Source organism: Silene latifolia, chromosome 7 (assembly GCF_048544455.1).
Source record: "Silene latifolia isolate original U9 population chromosome 7, ASM4854445v1, whole genome shotgun sequence".
Lineage (NCBI taxonomy): Eukaryota > Viridiplantae > Streptophyta > Magnoliopsida > Caryophyllales > Caryophyllaceae > Silene > Silene latifolia.
In genome coordinates this window covers 59,901,135-59,924,374 of record NC_133532.1, presented here as the reverse complement: position 1 = coordinate 59,924,374, position 23,240 = coordinate 59,901,135, and the positions used below count along the sequence as shown (strand labels likewise).

General features: G+C 40.2%; 1 protein-coding gene across 1 annotated transcript; it reads right to left on the bottom strand.

The window, feature by feature from the left end:
- Nucleotides 1-1,105: 1,105 nt before the first annotated feature.
- Nucleotides 1,106-22,815, bottom strand: LOC141590141 (G-type lectin S-receptor-like serine/threonine-protein kinase At1g11300). Its single transcript, XM_074410750.1, has 10 exons — nucleotides 22,644-22,815; nucleotides 5,271-6,582; nucleotides 4,917-4,964; nucleotides 4,790-4,833; nucleotides 4,716-4,758; nucleotides 3,213-3,385; nucleotides 2,934-3,144; nucleotides 2,565-2,802; nucleotides 1,959-2,109; nucleotides 1,106-1,815 (listed from the first exon to the last, which is right to left on the bottom strand). The coding sequence occupies exons 2-10, from the start codon at nucleotides 6,544-6,546 to the stop codon at nucleotides 1,513-1,515; spliced, it is 2,487 nt and encodes an 828-aa protein (XP_074266851.1). The 5' UTR covers nucleotides 6,547-6,582; nucleotides 22,644-22,815; the 3' UTR covers nucleotides 1,106-1,512.
- Between the last annotated feature and the right edge of the window lie 425 nt (nucleotides 22,816-23,240).

The following is a 23,240-nucleotide window of genomic DNA, read 5'->3' as shown; positions in this document are numbered from 1 at the left end:
ACACGTGTCCATACGTTCGTTTTAACATAATTTGTTGTTTAATCCATTAATCTCATCATTAATCAAGCCAATCTATATCTATATTACGACAATGTAAGCGATATTTACCTTGCTGCCAACCCCGTCAATCCTCAACGAACAAAGCACATCGAGATGGATATTTAACTTTTTTTTTTGTTGTTGAGAAAGTTGCTCTTGGTCACATTTAGGTTCTACATGTCCCTTCACGATATCAATACAACAACAACAACATCAGAGCCTTAATCCCAAAATGATTTGGGATCGGCTGACATGAATCATCCTTTCGAACCGTCCATGGGTGAACGCACGCCTCAAAATGCGAATAAAAAAAGGGAAGATGAAAAACAAAAAGGAAGAACGAAAATGTAATGGAAAGTCAAGTTAAACTTAGGGGTTTTAAAATCGAATTCCGTCTTTCTTTTATAAAAACTTAAAATTTAAATCGAGAGAAAAGATTAAAACGATTTTTAAAAACCGAAATAGAGTTAAGGATTCGGAATGAACCAGGTAAAATCTATAAGAAAGTGGTTGGTAAAAAAGTGTAATAAAGGAGAGACGAATAAATAATTTAATTTCTTTAAATTAAAAAAAAAAAAAAAAAAAAAAAAAAACTAAATCTGTCAAAAAACATCAAATACTAAAAATCCACATGTATCCTTTCCCTCCATTGTGCCCTCTCCGTCACCATATTCTCCTCAAGCCCCATAACTCTCATATCGTGCTCTATCACTCTCAACCATGTCTGTCTCGGTCTTCCTCTGCCTCTAGGGACCTTTTCTGTTCTCCAAGTCTCCAGCCTCCTAACTGGTGCGTCTATAGGTCTCCTTCTCACATGGCCAAACCATCTTAGTCGGTTTTCCATCATCATGTCCTCTATTGGCGCCACTTTTACCTTTTCCCTAATCACCTCATTCCTTAACCGATCTTTCCTTGTATGTCCGCACATCCACCTCAACATGCGCATCTCCGCCACATTCATCTTTTGAATGTGACAATGCTTCACGATATCAATACACATACATTTTTATGAAACGCTTGCCACGCATACTATTCGATTACTCCAGGTCCAGCCTCGAGTTGAATAAATGGCAAAGCAAGCGATTGCATTCCCTTACAATGGAAGTTTATTTTTGAGTCAATAAAGGAAGGATTCTAATCAATACCTCGTTTTACCATAAAATTTACATCGAGAAAAGAAAAAGGTAAGATGACATTCGAATCAACTTAAACCATGGCTCACTGGGCAGAATCCATCATCACCTGACCCCAGATTATGTTGAAATTGCTTCTCTCCTTCATGGAGGATTTACAGCTTCCATGCTCGTCTCCTTCGAGCACCAAACGCCAAAAACGAATAGAAATAACCGATAATTGGTGTTTGTATGCGCTATGGTATCTTTTCACACCGTCAAGGCGCTATCAGTTTTTCAATAATGTATGTATGCCCAATAAATTTTGTATAGACTTAAATATCTGAATAGCTCTGACGAACTATCGACCACTAACAGCTGTCATAGATAAAGCCCCTCCAGACATTTGATTGAGGTTAGAGCTGGTGGCGTCCATAAACATGTGTCTTTTGTTGAAACCTGGTTCTTTAGGCTGTGGAAGATCTGCAATTTCACTAGAAAACATGGACATCACATTCGACATATTTGGTCGATCATTTACATTTTCTTGAACACACAGCAGCCCGACTACTATGGACCTATCAATCTCCTTCTTGTTAAGTGGATCCGATATTAGTGGATCGATGATCGACCCTGCATCACCCTCTACCCATAGTTTCCATACCTGGAACCACATATGAAAATGTTGAGCTTCTGGGTATTCATATTTAACACGCTTTTTCCGAACTTCAGATTAGATACTAGATTACTACTTACTAGTATAGAGATAAAAGCGGAGTAAGAAGTTATCAGAGGTACGTAACTTACATATCCGAGGAGTGTAAGTGATTCATCCTCGTACCAGAAGGCATTATTCTTCTGTGCTGTCAAGATTTCTAGCAACAGGACACCAAAACTATAGACATCTGATTTTTCTGAGAAGTGACCATCCATTGCATACTCAGGCGCCATATAGCCACTACATCATTGACGAAATAAAATGCAATTACAATGCAAGTTTATCGTTAACATATAAGCTGTTTCTTTGCACAACGTCTTACAGCCAATGTTACTCAGACTCAGTTAGACGTATCTGTAAATATATCATGTTTTGGCTTAGGACGACGTATCCATGTCTAATAATTGTGTCTGAGACCCTGGACATGGGAACATGAGATCATAAGAAGCAGAGTAAAGTACGGAGTAGCTTTCAAAGCTCTGAACGGCTTTTTATTCAAGAGGAATAGGAGGGAAGGGGAATGAGTTATCATTGTTTTTTCAGAACCTTTTAAAGCTCTGAACGCCTTCCCTCCATCTCCTACAAATCTCAACTTGCTATCCAAATTCGGGGTTAAGACCTCAATGAAACCAACCGTTATACTTCCAAAATCAACCGAAAGACAGTTAACTCTGTTCGGTCTAGTTGTTACTTACTATGTGCCGACGATCCTTCTTGTTTCGTCTTTGTCTTGGCCATGACCAAAGATTCTTGCCATGCCAAAGTCTGCAATCTTTGGATTGAGCTGTTCGTCCAACAAAATGTTGCTTGCTTTGAGATCCCTGTGAATAATCCTTAATCTTGAATCTCTATGAAGATAAATCAGGCCTCGACATATCCCCTCGATGATGTTGAAGCGTGTCGGCCAGTCAAGAAGTTCTCGCTTAGTGGAATCTAGATATATGACAAATCATGTGAATAGTGATTTTTAAGAGTCAGAATACTACATTTAATAAACTCACAAACAGCAACTGGAAATGTGCCAAGAATTATGACAATACGTAGGAGGAAATTGTAATACATACCAAACAAGAACGCGCTCAAGCTCTTATTAGGCATATATTCATAGACAAGCAATTTTTCTTCGCCTTCTACGCAAAAACCAATAAGGCTAACCAGATTCTTATGCTGTAATCTGGAAATAACAATAACTTCATTCGTAAACTCTTCTACTCCTTGTAAAGAAGCAGCTGAAAGCCTTTTCACAGCTATTTCTCGCCCATCTCCCAGTAATCCCTGAAAACAAGAATTTAACTGTTGATTATCGAAGCTCAGTGTACCACTCGGAATGTAGTCGAACTTACCTTGTAGACCTTCCCAAAACCACCTCGTCCAAGCAACGTGTTATGGTGGAAATTGTCTGTGGCAACAGCTAGATCTTTAAAATCTATCAAAGGTAGCTCCTCGAGTTTCGTTTGGTTCTTATGATCCCCATGATTTAGGTGGTCCAAGATGCTTCTCTTACTGGCTTGTTTTGCTGTTGGGAAGAATATGTATATGATATTGACTTGCAAATTGCAATTTTTTTAGAGTATTACTATCTATTTACTACCAACACAAATACATACTCTCCCTTCACATCGGAACACCCTATAAATTCAAAAATCCGCTAAAAAGAAAGAGTGGTCTGGCGAATTTGGACGTGAAGGGAGGGAGTATCTATTATGTTACTCATCCCTTCACAATGGACACGTTCGTAGGTCATCATGACCCTTCTTCATACATGGCACTTAGTGCTGTACTCAGGCTGGGTTCGGGCCTGGCCGGGCCGGGTTCACCTAGCTAGGCCCTAAACGGGCTAATGGGATAGGCGGGCCAGGCCGAGCTGGTTGATTGTATGACTAAACCTGTCAAATGGGTCAGGTCCTGGGTTGAGTCAGAATATGGGTCGGCCAGATACGAGTCGGGTCATACGGGTCGCGGGCCGGGTTAGGGTCAGAGTATGAGTCTAAAAATTATTTTTAACGATTGTTTTAATCAAGAAAATATTTCTTAAAAATGTAAAACATATTTAAAATTAATATTTAGTTATATTCAATATTTACATTAATTATATTGGCATAATTATTTAAAAACAGTATTTTAAATAATTATTTTATTATTAAATATTATAAAATGTAAATAAAATGAACTTTTTAATCGTGTTTGTAATTTTAAGTAATAAAAAAAAATTATCTATTTTTTCAAATATAATATAAAAATAATAAAATTTTAACAAAATTCTTGATTTACCTTTTATCCAACGGGTCGACCCGTTTGGGTTGGGTCTCGGCCCTAAAATAACGGATCATTTCGGATTCGGGTAACGGGTCGCCGGGTCAAAATTTCCGAGTCTTGACCCTGAAAAAACGGGTCGATTTCGGGTCGAGCCAGAATTTGATAGGTCTATGTATGATCCAGGCCAGAGGCGGGCAAGGGGCCGGGCTGGCGGGCCTCACATATATATTTTTTCAAAAATTTCCCTAAAATAGCGGGCCGCATTGGATATATGGAACCCGGGCCCGGCCTGTGTATTGGGCGGTACTTGTATGTCGATAGGCGGGCCGGGCCAAAGTGGCTCGTGTGGCGGGTCACGCCGTGCTGACCCGTTCCTTCGGCCAGCTCTAATGGCACGACATTCATTTTAGACTAAGAACATGAAAGTCCAACACTACGGAAACATACCCGTGTCCTAGTAGTGAGGACTACAATTAGAAGCTCAATTGCGTTGACATACACAACAGCTTACGAACTATCAGGATTGTTAATAATCACAAGCTAGTGGTATAAACTTATCAGTAATGTAAGTTGTGAAAAAAACATGTTACCTTTCCACCTATTGAACCACATCCGCAAAACAATGAGTGCGATGATTGATATTTGACATACACATCCGCAAAACTGTCACTGTTGCTGCAATAACAGCTTTCAGTCTACCTTTGTTACCTGCAAGTCAGAAAAAAAAAATTCATATTTGATGTAAATTCTCAAATTAACCTACTGAATGAGTGCCATAATTGAGCAAGTACCAACTGTCACTGCTGCTGCATTTACAACTTTCGGTCTACCCTTGTTACCTGCAAGTCAGAAAAAAAAAAAAAAATTGCATATTAAACCACAAGAACAATAATAACGTTACCCCAGTGCCTTGAGGGCTCCCCTGTGTTGACAACAGGAGAGGCGGTTTCCATTAAACCTTGATGAAAATAGCTTTGAATGACGGTGACTTCATAACAAAAAGAAGTGCAGCCATTCTAGCGAGTCATTTTGATTTATTCCATCATAATCAAGGATCAAAGAAAAGTGTGAATCTTTGGCGCCTCAGGAAATGGATCTGAATTTCATTCCAGCATGAAGATATATATTTTTTAATTAAAACTTACCGAGTTCTGAGTGTGCCAGACGAAGATTTAGTGTAATTCCACTACTAGGAAACTGTTGAATGTCAATCAAAGTGTTAGTCCAATACATGCAGCCAGCACCTTGATCATACGCGTAAGCTAGACAAGAACAGTTATTTAAACACATGGTTCTGCAATTAATTAGATTTATTCCCTGTAACCACACTTCAAGGTCAGGTAATTTTACGGTATTCAGGACTTGAAAACCATCTGGTTTACCACCTCCTTGTTTTCCACACTGCAAGGTTGTCCTCCTTACACAACCACTAGACCAGTTCCCTGCTTTCCATTCCCGACTATTCTTTGGTACAAATCCCTTCAAACATTGACAAATAGGCGACTTTACTGGGTCACAGATACCAAAATCCCCACATTTGCCGTAATAATCACACAGGTCATCTGGAACCTTATACAGTGTTTGCCACGACTTCTTACCGAGGTCCCAGTATATCTCACTTACAGTACCATCATAGCTAAAGTAGTAGTGTGGAAAGGACAGCTGATTTACTCCAATGTAAAGAAATATAACTTCATCTTGAGCAACATTTTTCTGAATGAAAGTGTCGGCATAGTCATTAGTTGAATCAGGATAGATTAAACCCAGAAAAAGATTACCGTTCCATGGACCAGTTCTATAATGTCGTTGATCACCATCCCACACTATTACTTGAGTATTCGTTGCAGAATCAAGAGCGAGAGTGAACCTTCCTTCTGATGGATCTGACGGGCTTTTCCAAGCTTGTAACTTTGTGGCAGTAGTATTCTGAATGCTAATGCTAATGCTCATGCTCGGCAAGAGTGCATCAGTAGGATACTCAAAGCTCTGCCATATGACTCTACTATTCCCTCCTTTATCGAGCTCTATTAGTTGGAGATTCCCGGAATCTAAAAGCTGAATCTTCCGAGTAGCATTAAGTGCTTGACTTGACGAATTAAATGACCACAAAGTGTTGTTTCTCCCGTTGACAATTTCGAGAATCCCACCCTCAGATATTCTTAATACACCTGAAGAATCTTTAACAGGGTTGTTCCGGTTTGCTATCCAAAAGTAATACGTTGGAGAAACTGCATTGAACGATATCCCAAGATACCTATTTGTGTTGTCTGGAGGACTAAAGAATCCGAGCCTGTATTTAGCGTTTGGGGAGAATAAGGTTTCAGAATCCTCAAGGAGTTGAATGGTTGTAGCATCGGCTATGCCAGTGGACATTAGCAAGGCCAAGCATGAGTACGCGAAAAATACGCAAACAAAAAGCATCTTACTCCGTGTTCAGAGACCAATAAAATGATTTACCTAGCAAACAATTGACATGAACAGTTAGTTGATAAAATCTTGGATTGTGGCTTAGTTTGTAGTACTATTCTATCAATATTTCAAATGAATTTATTCATCTATACAAAAATGGAGCAAACTTCAAGGGTAAGGTCAAGGTGTGATCCAAAGAATGTAAGAATATGTTGATGTTTTACCAACATCAGAACAGGATTTGGCCTGTTATTTGGTTCGCAGATTTAAAATTATGAACAGTCCAAATCCTGTCACACTAGCGAGTACTACATAATACTTGCTTCATTCCAGTCGTTTGTTTATTTTTGTAACCAAAAAGGGACGGGGGAGGGGCAATGTTGGGCTTGTTATAGGATACATGTGGACCAAAATTTATGAAGGTGACCCATATAGAAAGACATTAGGATTCTCTCTATTTCCTAAAAGAAATGGAGAAGCCATTTTCTATAGCGATTTAGATTTCATCTGTTAATTTAACGGACCCGATTTTAGTATGAAAAATAAAGTTAAAAGCAAGTGGAATCAAAACAACAATAATAAATTGCGTTGTGAGAGAGAAATGGACTCTCCGAAGAGGATCCTTGCTCTATAGAAAGATTGTAAAATAAAAGAGATATGCTCACTTGTATGAGTTGTATCCCTCAACTTTTTCGTTTTCTAGATCCTCGTTTTTCACAAAAATACTTTGATCGACAATGTCTCTCGGCTACGAATTTAGAAAATGGTATTAATTTTTTTTAAACCACTAATCTCGCAAAGGCCTTGAATTTAAAAAAAAAAAAAATTCACCGCTTTATGAACTCGTAGCCGGGAGTTATGATTGATCAAAATTTCTTTAACGAATAAACTTTGACCGATTATAATTCTTGACTACGAGTTCAGATAGCACTGAAGTTTTTTTTCAAATTGAAGATCTCGGAAAGGCGGTCAATTTGAAAAAAAAAAATTATAGTTTTCAGAACTCGTAGCCGAGAGTTATTGACGATCAACGTTTTTTTTGTAAGAAGAGAGAGTGTAGTGAGAGTATCCTAAAAAAAATAAAATCCCCTATCTACTAAAAGATTAACACGTCTCTAAATTTCCCCGCCTAAGTGATACTCTACAATAAAATATTTGCCTTCTATTTAATTGATCTCAATATCGATATTTACTCTTATTACAAAATTTACCTCCTTATTAATTATATACTGTTTGGGCCAAAAATCACACAATAGGGAAAAGCCCACTTAATAAATAAATGGGTCTAATGAGAAGAAAGGGAGCCCACGGTTGGAATAAGCACGGAGAAGGGGAATGGGCCGGCATGCACGAAGGAGAGGACTGGAGCCCATCGAAGGAGGCGTCTGGAATAAGGACAGGGGGAGTCAGGGAGAAGTTAGGGAGACGTCAGGGAGATCAGGGAGAATTGAGATAGGCGACCAAACATGGAAAGAGTTTTTATGGAAGTTATATTCCCTTTCCATAATCAAGGTACGACATGCCTAGGGTTCTTACCCTATAAATAGCCGAGGAAGCAATCAAAGAAGGGGATTCTCATCAAGATATCAACTCATTCACATACACACGCATACTATCATCCAAGATCTTACGAGCTCGATACCTCGTGCTAGCAAAGAAAGCATTACGTTTCAATTGTAATCGTCCTCCCATTCAAGCATAGTACAATATTTGGCAGGGTACCGTCCCTCCCGCGGTTGTTCCCACATTGGGTTTTCCGCGTCACCAAATCTTACGTGTCAATTTATATTTCGTACTTTATTTCCTTATTTAAACATCATCATACAAACAATCAATCAATTAACCAACGAGTAAGACCACATTGACCCGAATCAATCAATTCAGTAAAAAATACCTAAACAGTTTGGCGCCCACCGTGGGGCATTGTGGTCGTCAATCGTTGATACTCTAAATACACGATGGATAAGCAAGCATCGGACGCCGTGTCAGGGAGCAGACAACCGTCGCCACCACACACTTCTACTCAAAATCCAGCATCAACAGTGGCAACACAGGCTCCCGGACATACTTCGAGAACAACACAAACAACAAAAACCTCTCTACCTCCTAAGACTCCTACTGTCATAACCCAAGCCGAATCAGATAAGGGAGCAGCAAGCTCAGGCCTCACCCCGCCACCTAGTCCCACACAAATCTTGCTCACTGGCGTGGAGAACCTCCAGAAAGCCATGGAAAACATGAGAGAAGACCAGAGGAAAGCAGAAGCTGAAGTAAGGAAGAGGGACAGAGAGCTCTGGGCGCAGATAGACATCCTGAAACAGCAGTCTTCCACCCCGATGAGCAGGGCAGAGGAAGGAAGGTCTCCACTAGTATATCTGACACATGGGGCATCAGGCAGCAGGAATCCACTTCGACAGATACCAGCCGAACTGGTAACAAGGTTGGATCTAACTACAGTACCGACGGATGGAAGAATAACTCCGCAAGGGCTGGGATACCTCACACAAGACAGCTGGCCATCCGCCAGCTGTGCGGAGACATGAACGGGTGGCATCCCTGTCAGCAGTTTCGCAGCAACTGATCAGACCCCTGGAGCAGGATCCGAGTGGACCAGCAAGTGAACTAGCAACAGGGGAAAATCGTTACTTCAACCCCTCTAGCTGCTGGAACACATCAGAACCTTCAAGAGCTCGGGTCAGGAGGCAGTATATTGAACCAAACAGACAATGACAAAGCGGACTTTGATTCGAAAGATAACAAATCAGATTGAGCTAAAAGAAATATCGAGCAGGTCCTGTGGTCGCCACCCCACTCGAGAAAGCAAGACTAGACAACTATGCCGACTCACCATTCGTGGACACCATATCCATCACGGCCATGCCAAAGGGATTCACAAATCCAAATATGCCTCTCTTCGACGGCACAGCAGGTCCCTTTGACCATATAAGCCAGTACAAGCAGAAGATGATGACAGTAACAGCCTAGGGGGCAAGTCAAGGAGGCTTGCGTGTGCAAAGGATTTGGATCCACCTTAACAGGACCGGCATTTCGATGGTTTGTGAGCCTACCCAACAGGTCGATATTCACATTTACTGAATTAGTGAACGCATTCACTCAACAATTTGCAAGCAGCAGGAAGCCGCGGAAGCATGCAGGAGATCTGTACAGAATCGCCCAGGGGGCAGGAGAGACCATTGGAGAGTACAATACTAGGTTCAACAATGAGAAGGTAGCAGTACGAGAGTGCGACGTTTCGACAGCGGTAGAAGCCTTCAGAAGAGGCCTCCACCATGACTCTGACCTATACAAACAGCTGACTATGCATCCCTGCCATAGTTTTGAGGCAAAGATAAGAAAAGCGTACCGCCGCAATCGACCGGGAAGAATACATCCTAGCGAGCCACCTACCTAATACACCAAGTGTTTCTAGTACCTCAGCCGTGGAAAAATCAGGAAGAAAGCAAACCACCAGCAAGAAGGACGAGAGATATAGGCCATATGGAAGGGGAGTCAACAGAATCGAGGAAAATCAGCAACTCCCTACTCTGGCAGAATATGGATTCACTACGGGCGTCGGAGGAATCCTGAAGGCACTCAGATGGAGTCAGGTGGCCCAACCCACCAGTAGAAGGACAAGCATGGAGAAAGGATAACAAAAAGAAGTGTGAATTCCACCGTGATATTGGGCACAATACTGAGGATTGCTACACATTACGGAGAGAGGTCAAGCGCCTATATGAACAAGGAAAGCTGAGCCACCTATTACCACGTGGTGGCAAGCAACGGGATAAGGTAGGCACCACCAAACCTGTAACCCCACCCACATGCACCAAAATCATAAACGTGATAACAGGCGGCTCAGACTTAAGTGGGCTGACATACTCAGCAGATAAGAGACATGCTACCGAGACCAAAGGAGATAGGCCAACAAATTCTTACAGAATTTCTCACAGCGACTTACCAGCTGTGAGCTTTGATGAAGGAGATACATACGACGAACGAGAGCATCAAGACGCACTTATTATCACCTTATCAATGGCCAATTGCACAGTTAGAAAGGTCCTGGTAGATACAGGCAGACTCGGTCAACCCGATCATGTCAAGACCATAGAAAACATGGGATTCGAGAAGGATCTGAAGAAGAAGACTATTCCGCTAGTAGGCTTCGGTGGGGGAGACAGCCCAACTCACTAGGCGAGATAGTCATCCCAACCTATGTGGGAGGAGTCAACAAGCAAGTCGGTATCCGGTTATAGACGGACCTTCCACCTACAATGTCATTCGGGAAGGCCGTGGCTACACTGTGGGAAAGCGATCCCTCAACATATCACCAATGCATAAAGTTCCCCACACCATGGGGAGTAGAGACAATAAGAGGAGATCAGGAGGAAGCTATAGGCTGCTATAAGAAGACACTAAAGTGCTATGCCAACCCTCCCGCATAGCAATTACAGAAGCAGCCTGTCCATGACGAATACATCGAGCCCCCGATAGAAGAGCTAGATCAAATTAACTTGGACAAACTGCACCTTAAAGAATCGTGCTAACTGGTGGAGCGGGATGCACGAGAAAGCTTACGACAAAGAACTAATCAAATTCCTGCAGGATAACATGGATTGTTTCGCATGGTCACACGATGACATGATAGGAATAGATCCGTCCATCATAACGCATAAGCTTAGTGTGGACCCAAAGTGTAAACCCATCCAGCAGAGAAGAAGAAAGTTTGCAGTAGAAAGAAACAAGGTGATCAACCAAGAGGTAGATAGTCTGCTGGCAGCAAAGAAAATAAGAAAAGTAAAATATCCAGAATGGTTGTCTAACGTGGTGGTGGTGCCTAAGAAGAATGGGAAGTGGAGAGTATGTGTGGACTTCACTGACCTCAACAAGGCATGCCCTAAAGATCCCTTCCCGCTGCCTCATATTGATGCAATGGTAGATGCAACAGCTGGACATGAGATGTTGACATTCCTGGACGCATGGAGTGGATACAATCAGATCAAGATGGATCCTGCAGATCAAGAGAAGACGGCATTCATGTCTTAAAGAGGAATATATTGCTACAACGTCATGCCATTCGGCCTAAAGAACGCAGGCTCCACGTATCAAAGGCTGGTTAACCGCATGTTCAAAGAGCAGATAGGAAGAACTATGGAGGTATATATTGATGACATGGTGGTAAAATCAGAATAAGCCAAAGATCACATGCGGCACCTGGCAGAAACATTCAGCACCCTGAGGGAATACAAAATGAAGCTAAATCCATCTAAATGTATCTTCGGGATATCCTCTGACAAATTCTTAGGCTACATTGTAACTCAAAGGGGGGTAGAAGCTAGCATCGAGCAGATCAAAGCCGTCTTACAACTAGAATCACCTGAAAAGCCTAAGGATGTTCAAAGACTAGCTGGAAAGGTAGCAGTCTTAAGCAGGTTCATCTCAAGATCTTCAGATAAGTGTAGGCTGTTTTACGACATACTGAAAAAGAGCCAGAAGTTTGAGTGGACCGCGGATCACGAGCAAACTTTCAGAGAGTTGAAGCACTACCTCAGCAGCCCACCACTGCTGTGGAAGCCGGAACTAGGAGAACCACTATTCCTGTACCTGGCCGTCACAGAGGTGGCAGTGAGCGCTGTTCTGGTTAGAGAGCAGGAAAAGGAGCAGAAGTCAGTATACTACGTAAGCAAGTCTCTGCTGGTAGAGCGCTGTTCTGGTTAGAGAGCAGGAAAAGGAGCAGAAGTCAGTATACTACGTAAGCAAGTCTCTGCTACCAGCAGAGACCAGGTACATGTCTCTTGAAAAATTAGTACTAGCACTGGTAGTAGCATCTCGCAAGCTACGCCCCTATTTTGAGTCCCACATCATACATGTCGTGACCACCTAACCGTTGAAATCTATCATGAGGAAGCCTGAACTGTCAGGCAGAATGTCGAAGTGGTCTGTACACCTCAGTGGGTACGATATCCAGTATGACCCCAGAACAGCAATCAAATCGCAAGCACTGGCCGATTTTGTGTTAGACTTCAGCCCAGCCATCCAAAATCTGGCAGATGAGGAAATCCTCACCCTATGGGGAACAAGGAGGCAGAGGTCTGATCTGGCAGATGCATATTGATGGAGCCTACAACCAAAAGGGGGCAGGAGTAGGGTTAATCCTGCGGCCACCACAGGAAGACCTGATAGCACAAGCGGTAAGATGTGAATTCAAGGCAACCAACAATGAAACAAAGTACGAGGCCTTGATATTAGGAATGAAGCTAGCTCTGAAATTAGGAGTCAGGCACCTGCGCATATCCAGTGACTCCCTACTAATAGTGAACCACGTAAATGATGAGTTTATAGTCAGAGATTCAAAAATTGTTGCATACTTAAAAGTAGCAAATGAGTTAAAATAGAAATTCGGAACTTGCAAGTTTAAGCAAATCCCCAGAGATCAGAACGTGGAAGCAGATGCCTTAGCAACTCTAGGGGCAACATTAAAACCGACAGAACTTTCCAGCATTCCAATAGCACACATGCTAGAGCCTTCCATCCAGAAGGCAGATGAAATAGATAAAGGAGAACTGGAGGATCCACAGAATGGAGAAGGAGTCCAGGCAGCTAAAGAGGTAGGTGAGAACTCTCAGCCAGCCGATCAAACGAACTAACAGGCAGATGACTGGGATTGGCGCACACCCTACCTAAACTGGCTGCGTCATAGCAAGCTACCAGATGACAAGAAGGAAGTAAAGGCTTTCAGAGTGAAGGCCTCCAGGTTCATACTTATTGACGATATACTATTCAGGAAATCACTGGTAGGCCCCTACTTATGGTGCTTGGACAAGGAAGAGGCGCAGACTGTGTTACACGCTCTCCACAGTGGCGAATGTGGAAACCATGCAGGGGGCAGGGGTCTGGCAAATAAAGCCCTCAGGCAAGGATACTTCTGGCCCACAATAAAGGCAGATGCAGCAGAATATACACGTAATTGTGACGCCTGCCAGCGCTTAGCACCAATGATCCATCAGCCAGCAGAACCCTTGCACCCTATCATTTCTCCCTGGCCATTCATGGCATGGGGCATGGACATAGTAGGACCTCTGCCAAGAGCCACAGGAAACAGGACATGGATGCTGGCGATGACAGATTACTTCTCCAAGTGGATAGAGGCAGAAGCATTCACATAAGTAAAGGACAAACAAGTCATTTTGTTTATAAAACGAAACATCATTTGCAGGTTTGGTATCCCATCAGAAATCATATGTGACAATGGCTCACAATTCATATCCAACGATACCGGGATCTTTGTGCCGGTGGAACATCACCCTAAAAAGTCAGCACCCAGGACTCCAAAGTCCAACGGGCAAGCTGAGTCCAGCAACAAAATCATCATGGACAATCTGAGAAGGAGGTTACAGGAGTTAGGAGGAAAGTGGGCAGATGAATTGCCATTAGTATTATGGTCAGATAGAACGACACCAAAGGTAATAACATGTCAAACACCCTTCAGCCTGGTGTTTGGCGCGGAAGCAGTCATCCCATCAGAAGTTCTAGTTCCCACCCACAGGTATGGATGTATGACAGGAGAACTGAACATTGCAGAGATGGTCAGAAGCCTAGACATAGTCGATGAGCTGCGAGCAAGCGCAAAAATACGTCTGGCTGCCTACAAGCAGTCAGTGGCCAGAAGTTAAAACAAGAATGTGAAAGTCAGGCTCCTGGAGGTAGGAGACCTGGTTCTCCGAGAGGTGTTTCAAAACACTAAGAATCGAAAGGCAGGCAAATTCGCCTACAAATGGGAAGGACCATACCAGGTAGAAGGAGTTGTTGGCCATGGTGCATACAGACTGATGACTATGGACGGTCAAATCATACAACGCCCATGGAACATACTTCACCTAAAGAGATATTACTTTTAATAAGAAGTAGATTTTAGCCTTCAGGATGATGTACTATGAAAAGCCAAATCATTTTGAAATAAAAATAAAAATCCGGTAGTAGGCCTACTGCCAATTTCACTCCTATTTCTGGTGTCTCTAACTATTTTAAGATTTTAAACTGCTATTAGATAGTGTGGTCTGGCAGCGTCCTGGGACCACAATTGCTCTGGTACCCCATGAGATGGCGACATGTACTTCACAATATTTTAATAGATTTTCCTATTTTCAGGCTTCTCTAGGTACATCACTCTGAATCCTAGTGTCTATGGTACGTTGAAAGGCTATCTAGTAGGACTGTCAACTGCCAACGCGGGGTGACAAGGCACATGGCACTCCAATATGCCTAACCTATTTTCTCCACAAGGAGCACCCTCACCAAAGTGATGTGGAACATACGAAAGGGAGCCGGATGACGGACTAAACACGCTTACCCGCCTACCCCCGATACCACCCCCGGAAGTAGCTCGCACTAATCTCATTAATCGGGCCCCAAAGATGCATGCACATACATGGAACGTAGGGATTTCTACGCTACTGAGAATCCCGGCGTCCCATTGGTCCTAGAATGACGATAAACTTGCCTAAATTACGCCCCCGTTGGCTTTAAACGTGATGAACACACCTTGCGTCATGAACAAGGTTAAGTAACCCAAAATGCAAGATACGCCTAAATCAGCCATCGGTGACACGACAAACTAGCTTAGTCCGGATCGGCCTCTTTCAGCCGACAAGATCGGTCTAAATCACCTCTCGAGTTGATACGGCCACTCCTCCTTACGTTGCAAGATATGCCTAAATCACCCATCGTCGAAAGCAACTAGTCGAGTCGAAAGTCGCCTTTCCAGGATGACAAGACTCGCCTAAATCAGCCAACAGGCTGACACGGCAACCTCCTAAACTAGGGAAGCCTAAAAACAAGCACACAGAATATAAACTGAAACTTGCCAGAAATTAAGGCAAGGGGCATTCCAAAACATGGCCAAAATACGGCCCCTGAGTTCAACCGCCACCCTGACGGAACAACCAAAAAGAGTTTAAAAACTTACAAGTCTGCCACCTCTGGGCCAGACTGCCAAAAAGTTCATTAAACATAAAGAAAATACTTAATTATCGGTCACATTAATGACCTCCACTTCTGGCACCTCCTCTGCCTGCTGACCCCTATTTCAGGTACCGCACCAGCTTGCACATTCTCAGTTGCCATAGCTTCCTGAGCTCCGTCAGCAGCATCCTGGGATATTCCAGCATCTCCACCAGCAGCTTGCTGAGCCAGTGCAGGAGAATTCACCTCCCCAATTTCAGGCATCAGCGCACTCAGATCAGGTTGGGTAGGGTAGAGCATCCCCAGCTGTCTCTCCTCCTCCTCTATAGCTTGCTGGGTGGGAGCCTCCTCAAGAGCAGCATGCATCCCGCTGATTTTTCCCCGCCAGGTAGCATAGGCGACAACATTGGTGGCCAGAGAGATCAGCTCACTGATCTTCTCATCAGAACGCGTGAGGGAGTAAGAGAAGGTGCTGCACACCTCCTGAGTGCGGGCCAGCTGATTAGCTCCTTCCTTCAGCTTCTTCTTGGCGACATCAAGCTCAACCTTCAATTCCACCACGCGTTCCTTCAGATCAGATCGCTGGTGCGCCAAGTCGGCAATTGTCCTCTTCAGCTCTTGGTTTTTGGCGTTGGTGGCGCGACTGGTGGTCTGCACTATGTTGATCATCTTCCTATTGTAAAGTGCGGACTGAAGGGTCTGGGGCAAGAAAAGTCAGAAGTCAGCAAGAGAAATCAAAGGGTAAAATTTAAAAAACAAGTAGAAGACGAAGATCATTCACCATAAAGGCGTTGTGCACGTCATTCTCAGCCATCTCCTTTGGAGAAAACTCTGAGAACGTCTCGTTTAGAGGAGGGAAGAGCAACTAGTCGATCTCTGGCCAGTATGGTATCTTGTCCACATTCCCAAAACTTTCTGGGAAGTGAGCAATAGTGCCTCCGCTAGCTGAGGCACGAGGACTGACAGGAGGAATAGGCGGATGGCGAGACAACGGGTCAACCTCTACGGGCTCAGGCCTAGCAGAACTGGAGTACGTAGGAGGGGTCTGGAAAGAGGCGGCAGGAGCACTCCTCTTGGAGGCGGATGCCACGTCAGGACTGGCAGAAGATCTCTTTCTTTTTTCACTTTGGAGGATGATTTCTAAAGGATCAGCCTTGGAACCTTTAAACAGGCATCACCTCAGGCGTCAGGATACTTAGAGCATCAGGAGAAGCTGCGTGCAAATTGAAACAATTGTGGGAAGCTTACCAGAAGACATGCTGTGAGCTGACTGAAGAGGGTTGGAGGAGGAAGCAGATGAGAAACCAGGAAGCAGATCAGGAAACTTTCTCTCGGATTCAGAGATACAGAACAGCTTGCTGCAGGCAGGGATCTTGGCACCAATGCGAGTCAGGTCATAGGGTCCTGCACGAGGACGATGAAGTAAGCTAGTAAGCAGCGAGATAAATAAATCAGGTGACAGGGAGGGTACTTACTCGAAGTTATGACCCATTTCTCGAAGATGTAATCAGCAGGCGGTTGGATGGAGTCCTTCCTCACGAAGAAGAAGTCCTCAAACCATTTCTCATCTCGGGATTTGGACACATGCCTGAAGGGAGCCTCTCCACGTCCCCGGAGTGAGAATTGGCCCCTACCCAGGGACCTGATGTTGTACATATGGGCCAGATCGCCCAGGGAGATAAGATTACCAGTGTTTTGACCAGCGGCCAAGGAGTAGAGGAGAACCCTCCAAACGGTGGCAGAAATTTGTGCCATGGCAAAATTGTTCGTAAAAATGAAATCTTGGATGAGTTTGGGAAAAGGAAAACGGAGGCAATATTTAAACGGGTACAGATAAAAACAAACCCATTCGGGACGAAGGGAATCAGCTTTCTGACCCGGTTCAGGGATGGCGATATCCACCCCATCACCAAGACCAAGCAAGCCCTTGATCATGGGAATGTTAGCGGGGGTTAAGAAGGAGTCACAGTCATGGGGGTAAGTAAAGAGTCCCCGAGAAGGAAAGACTGGGTCAAGGTTGCGATCAGTAGGAGCGGAAGTCGATGACGATTGTCGGGTTTTACCCATGGTGAAGAAAGAGAAAACATAAATTAAGAAGAAAAAGGGGAAGGATACCTGGTGAAAGAGACGATGGAGAGTGAAACAGTGGAGCCGACGAGGTGAGAGAATAGGAAGGTTGGGGGTTTAGAGAGGGGGACAGTTTTTGAAATGATTTGAGATTAATGGAAGTGGAAGGTGGATGTTGAGGTTATAAAGGAAGAGAGAGGGAGTAGGGTGCGAGAAATGAGGGGGTGGGCGGCTGACGTGATCGAGTTGCATGAAAAGGAGTGTAAATGACGGCTTAGGGTTTTAGCATTCGATTACGTAAATTCCTTGCTCGACACCTCGAAGCGTACTTCACAAGAAATTTGGGGTAAACTGTTTGGGCCAAAAATCACACAATAGGGAAAAGCCCACTTAATAAATAAATGGGTCTAATGAGAAGAAAGGGAGCCCACGATTGGAATAAGCACGGAGAAGGAGAATGGGCCGACATGCACGCAGGAGAGGACTGGAGCCCATCGAAGGAGGCGTCTGGAATAAGGACAGGGGGGAGTCAGGGAGAAGTTAGGGAGACGTCAGGGAGATCAGGGAGAATGGAGGTAGGCGACCAAACATGGAAAGAGTTATTATGGAAGTTATATTCCCTTTCCATAATCAAGGAAGGACATGCCTAGGATTCTTACCCTATAAATAGCCGAGGAAGCAATCAAAGAAGGGGATTCTCATCAAGATATCAACTCATTCACATACACACGCATACTATCATCCAAGATCTTACGAGCTCGATACCTCGTGCTAGCAAAGAAAGCATTACGTTTCAATTGTAATCGTCTTCCCATTTAAGCATAGTACAATATTTGGCAGGGTATCGTCCCTCCCGCGGTTGTTCCCACATTGGGTTTTCCGCGTCACCAAATCTTACGTGTCAATTTATATTTCGTACTTTATTTCCTTATTTAAACATCATCATACAAACAATCAATCAATTAACCAACGAGTAAGACTACATTAACCCGAATCAATCAATTCGATAAAAAATACCTAAACATATACCATAAATATTAACGATAATTATGGTCAAAATCTTCTTATATACTAAGAGAATAAAATTTCTCTAAAATTTTTTCTCCAAAGTGCTCAAGCTTAAATATGGAAATAAATTAATTTTTTATTCATTAAACTAATTTTTCATTAAAAATAATCTTTTAATCATCAAATTTAAAAATATAATATTTTAACTAAAAAAAAGCAAAATCAATACTATATATTAAATCCAGAACCAAGGGACTTCAATGTAATTAAAGAAAGTTATACAAATTAATTATACTATATAGTTTTAAATCACTAGCGTCGTGTGATGGACCTAATTAATGGATCTTAATGCAAATATTATATAGTTTGGGTCTAAACATTTGTAAGAGGCTAAAACATGGTCAATTTCCTTAAAATAAAATAATTAATTAAGATGGCCAATTTCAAGGAGACTAAAAGAAAGAAGATGCATAGTAATTTTTCTAAATATTTATAGAAGACTAGAAGATAGTCAGTTTCCTTAAAATAAAATAATTAATTAGTATAAACATGCACATTTACTATCATCATAAAATTATATATTAAATTTAAAATCTATGCAATTTTATTAAACTTTATAGTTTATTAGATGTATAGAGATGTTAATTATTTAACATACAAAAATATAATATAAGTAGATTATAAATAATTCAAATTAGATTCCATAATATATAATATTGCATATTCTTTCGATTTGATTTAATGCATATATGTAATATATGTAAAATAAATATATAATCCAATTAAAATTGTATGCCTAAGTAGTAAAAGTAATTTCGTTAGTAAAAAAAAGAATTGTAGTAACATTGGATATAGTTATATAATAGTAATCACTCATTTGAATGGTAAAAGTAACAATATTATCAGCGAGATTAGTGAAAGTGGTAGAAACAACAACGAGAGTAGTGAAATAATTAATATTAATGCGGCAATAGTGAGTAACAATAATTACGGCGGGAGTAGTGAAATTATCAATATTAATGCGGCGGTAGTGACAGTAACAATCATTACGGCGGGAGTAGTGAAAGTAACAATGATTACGAGCAAATAGTGAAATTATCAATATTAATGCGACAGTAGTGACAGTAACAATAATTACGGCGGGAATACTGAAAGTAACAATCATTACGGGCAAGTAGTGAAATGTTATATATTATTATTGTTTCATTAATAAGAGTAAAATATTAATAGCGGGAGTAGTGAGTTTGTCTCAAAATTTATTTCATCGTAATTTTAGGATATGTCATAGAAAAATATATTAATAATAAATTTATGGGTTATGCAACTTTAAGTAATTTTATTTAATAAAAAAAATAATGGTGAGTAGAGGTAACCCGGGCGAAGCCGGGCACCAATACTAGTACTATATATTAAATCCAAAAACCAAGGGACTTCAATGTAATTAAAAAAAATTATACAAATTAATTATACTATATAGTTTTAAATCAATAGCACCGTGTGATGGACCCGATTAAGGGATCTCAATGCAAATATTATATAGTTTGGGTTAAAATTAAATTATATAGAAGCTTGGTAATTTTCCTAAACATGGTCAATTTCCTTAAAATAAAATAATTAATTAAGATGGTCAATTTTCTTGAAATAAAATAATTAATTAAGATGGTCAATTTCAAGGAGACTAAAAAAAGAAGATGTCTGGTAATTTTCCTAAATATTTATAGTAGACTATAAAATGGTCAATTTCCTTAAAATAAAATAATTAATTAGTATAAACATGCATACTTATGGTATTAATTATTATCATCATAAAATTATATATTAAATTTAAAATCTATGCAATTTTATTAAACTTTATAATTTATTAGATGTATAGAGATGTTAATTATTTAATATACAAAAATATAATAAGTAGGTAATAAATAATTCAAGTTAGATTCCATAATATATAATATTGCATACTTCTTTCGATTTGATTTAATGCATATATGTAATAAATTTATATAAATATATAATCCTCTTAAAATTGCATGCCTAAGTAATAAAAGTAATTTCTTCAGTAAAGAAAAAATTTGTAGTAACATTGGATATAGTTATATGATAGTAATCATTTATTTGAATAGTAAAAGTAACAATATTATCAACGAGATTAGTGAGGGTGGTAGAAACAACAACGAGAGTAGTAAAATAATCAATATTAATGCGGCAATAGTGAAAGTAATAATAGTTACGGCGGGAGTAGTGATAGTAACAATAATTATGGCGGAGTAGTGAAAGTAACAATGATTACGGGCAAGTAGTGAAATGTTATTACTATTGTTTCATTAATGAGAGTAAAATATTAATAGTGGGAGTAGTGAATTTGTCTCAAAATTAATTTCATCGTAATTTTAGGATATGTTATAAAAAAAATATATTAATGATAAATTTATGGGTTATGCAACTTTAAGTAATTTTATTTAATGAAAAAAAATTAATGGTAAGTAGAGGTAGCCCGGGCAAAGCCGGGCAGGCGGGCACCAATACTAGTCAATACTATATATTAATTCCAGAAACCAAGGGACTTCAATGTAATTAAAGAAAGTTATACAAATTAATTATACTATATAGTTTTAAATCAATAATACAGTGTGATGGACCCGATTAAGGGATCTCAATGCAAATATTATATAGTTTGGGTTAAAATTAAATTATATAGAATCTTGGTAATTTTCCTAAACATTTGTAAGAGACTAAAACATGATCAATTTCCTTAAAATAAAATAATTAATTAAGATGGTGGTCAGTTTCCTTAAAATAAAATAATTAATTAAGATGGTCAATTTCAAGGAGACTAAAAGAAAGAAGATGTTTTGTAATTTTACTAAATATTTATAGAAGATTAGAAGATAGTCAATTTCCTTAAAATAAAATAATAAATTAGTATAAACATGCACACTTATGGTATTAATTATTATCATCATAAAATTATATATTAAATTTAAAATCTATGCAATTTTATTAAACTTTATAGTTTATTAGATGTATAGAGATGTTAATTATTTAACATACAAAAATATAATATAAGTAGGTTATAAATAATTCAAGTTAGACTTCATAATATATAATATTGCATAATTCTTTCGATTTGATTTAATGCATATATGTAATATATTTATATAAATATATAATCCTCTTAAAATTGTGCCTAAGTAGTAAAAGTAATTTCGTCAGTAAAGAAAAGAATTGTAGTAACATTGGATATGGTTATATGATACTAATCACTCATTTGAATAGTAAAAGTAACAATATTATCAGCGAGATTAGTGAAAGTGGTAGAAATAATAATGGGAGTAATAAAATCATCAATATTAATGCGGCAATAGTGAAAGTAAGAATAATTACGGCGAGAGTAGTGAAACTATTAATATTAATGCGGCAGTAGTGACAGTAACAATAATTACGGCGGGAGTAGTGAAAGTAACAATGATTACGGGCAAGTAGTGGACAAGTAGTGAAATGTTATTTCTATTGTTTCATTAATAAGAGTAAAATATTAATAGAGGAGTAGTGAATTTGTCTCAAAATTTATTTCATCGTAATTTTAGGGTATGTCATAGAAAAATATATTAATGATAAATTTATGGTTTATGCAACTTTAAGTAATTTTATTTTATAAAAAAAAAAATTTAATGGGAAGTAGAGGTAGCCCGGGCGAAGCCGGGCATCAATACTAGTTTTTATAAAACTATAAACCACTACTACACATAAACATAAACTATTACACTATTACCCCTATTATTAACTTCGTGACGAGAAAAGAATTTATTAAAATAATTTTAGATAATTAAAATATTTTCATAAAAAATACACTTCAAGGAATTACTCACTTCTCTTGATTAATTTTTAGAAAATTCATGAGATATAAATCTAAAATCTACAAATATTACAGTAAAACTTAAAAGTTCTATATATATACCCCCGCGCGCGAGATCTATACTAATAGGTAAACAAATAACCTGGCAGAGGAGAGTAGTCGTCAGCAACTGAAAAAAGAAGAAAGAAATAAAGAAGTGAAAAGGAATTAGAGAACAAACCAATGAAGGCGAAGATCAAATAAAGTGGAAAGTGTAGGAGAGGGAAGCTTGTAAATTGAAACATTGAATATAATATAGAGTAGAGTTTTGGGTGTTTGAACATTTCAAGATTGTGGATTTGTACTCCCTAGTTGGTACAAAATGGTCTGAAAGCGAGGAAGTGTGGACAAGAGAATGAAGAAGATGTGAGAATAGACTGTAGACCCCTCAAACGAGTCGGGTTGTATAAGTTGGGTTAGGCCATTAGAGTTAGAATATTCATCTTTGATCAAATGGATCACTCCGTTTGGATTGGATTTCGATCCTAAACTTACAGGCAATTTCGAGTAGACCTGGCAAAACTGGTCGGGTTCGGGTCGGGCCAATTCGGATCGGGCCAATTCGGGTCTCTCGTTGTGTTCGGGTTAATTCGGGTCGGGACGGGTCTGTTTCAGGTTTGTTGACGGGTCTGTTTCGGGTCAAGCGGGTCGGGTTGTTTCAGGTCGGGTCATTTTTGGGTCAATGAATAATAGAGAAATAGTCATTTCAAGTCTTTTCGGTTTAATTAGAGTTATATTTTGTCGGGTCATTTTCGGGTTTGGTGGTTTCGGATCGGGT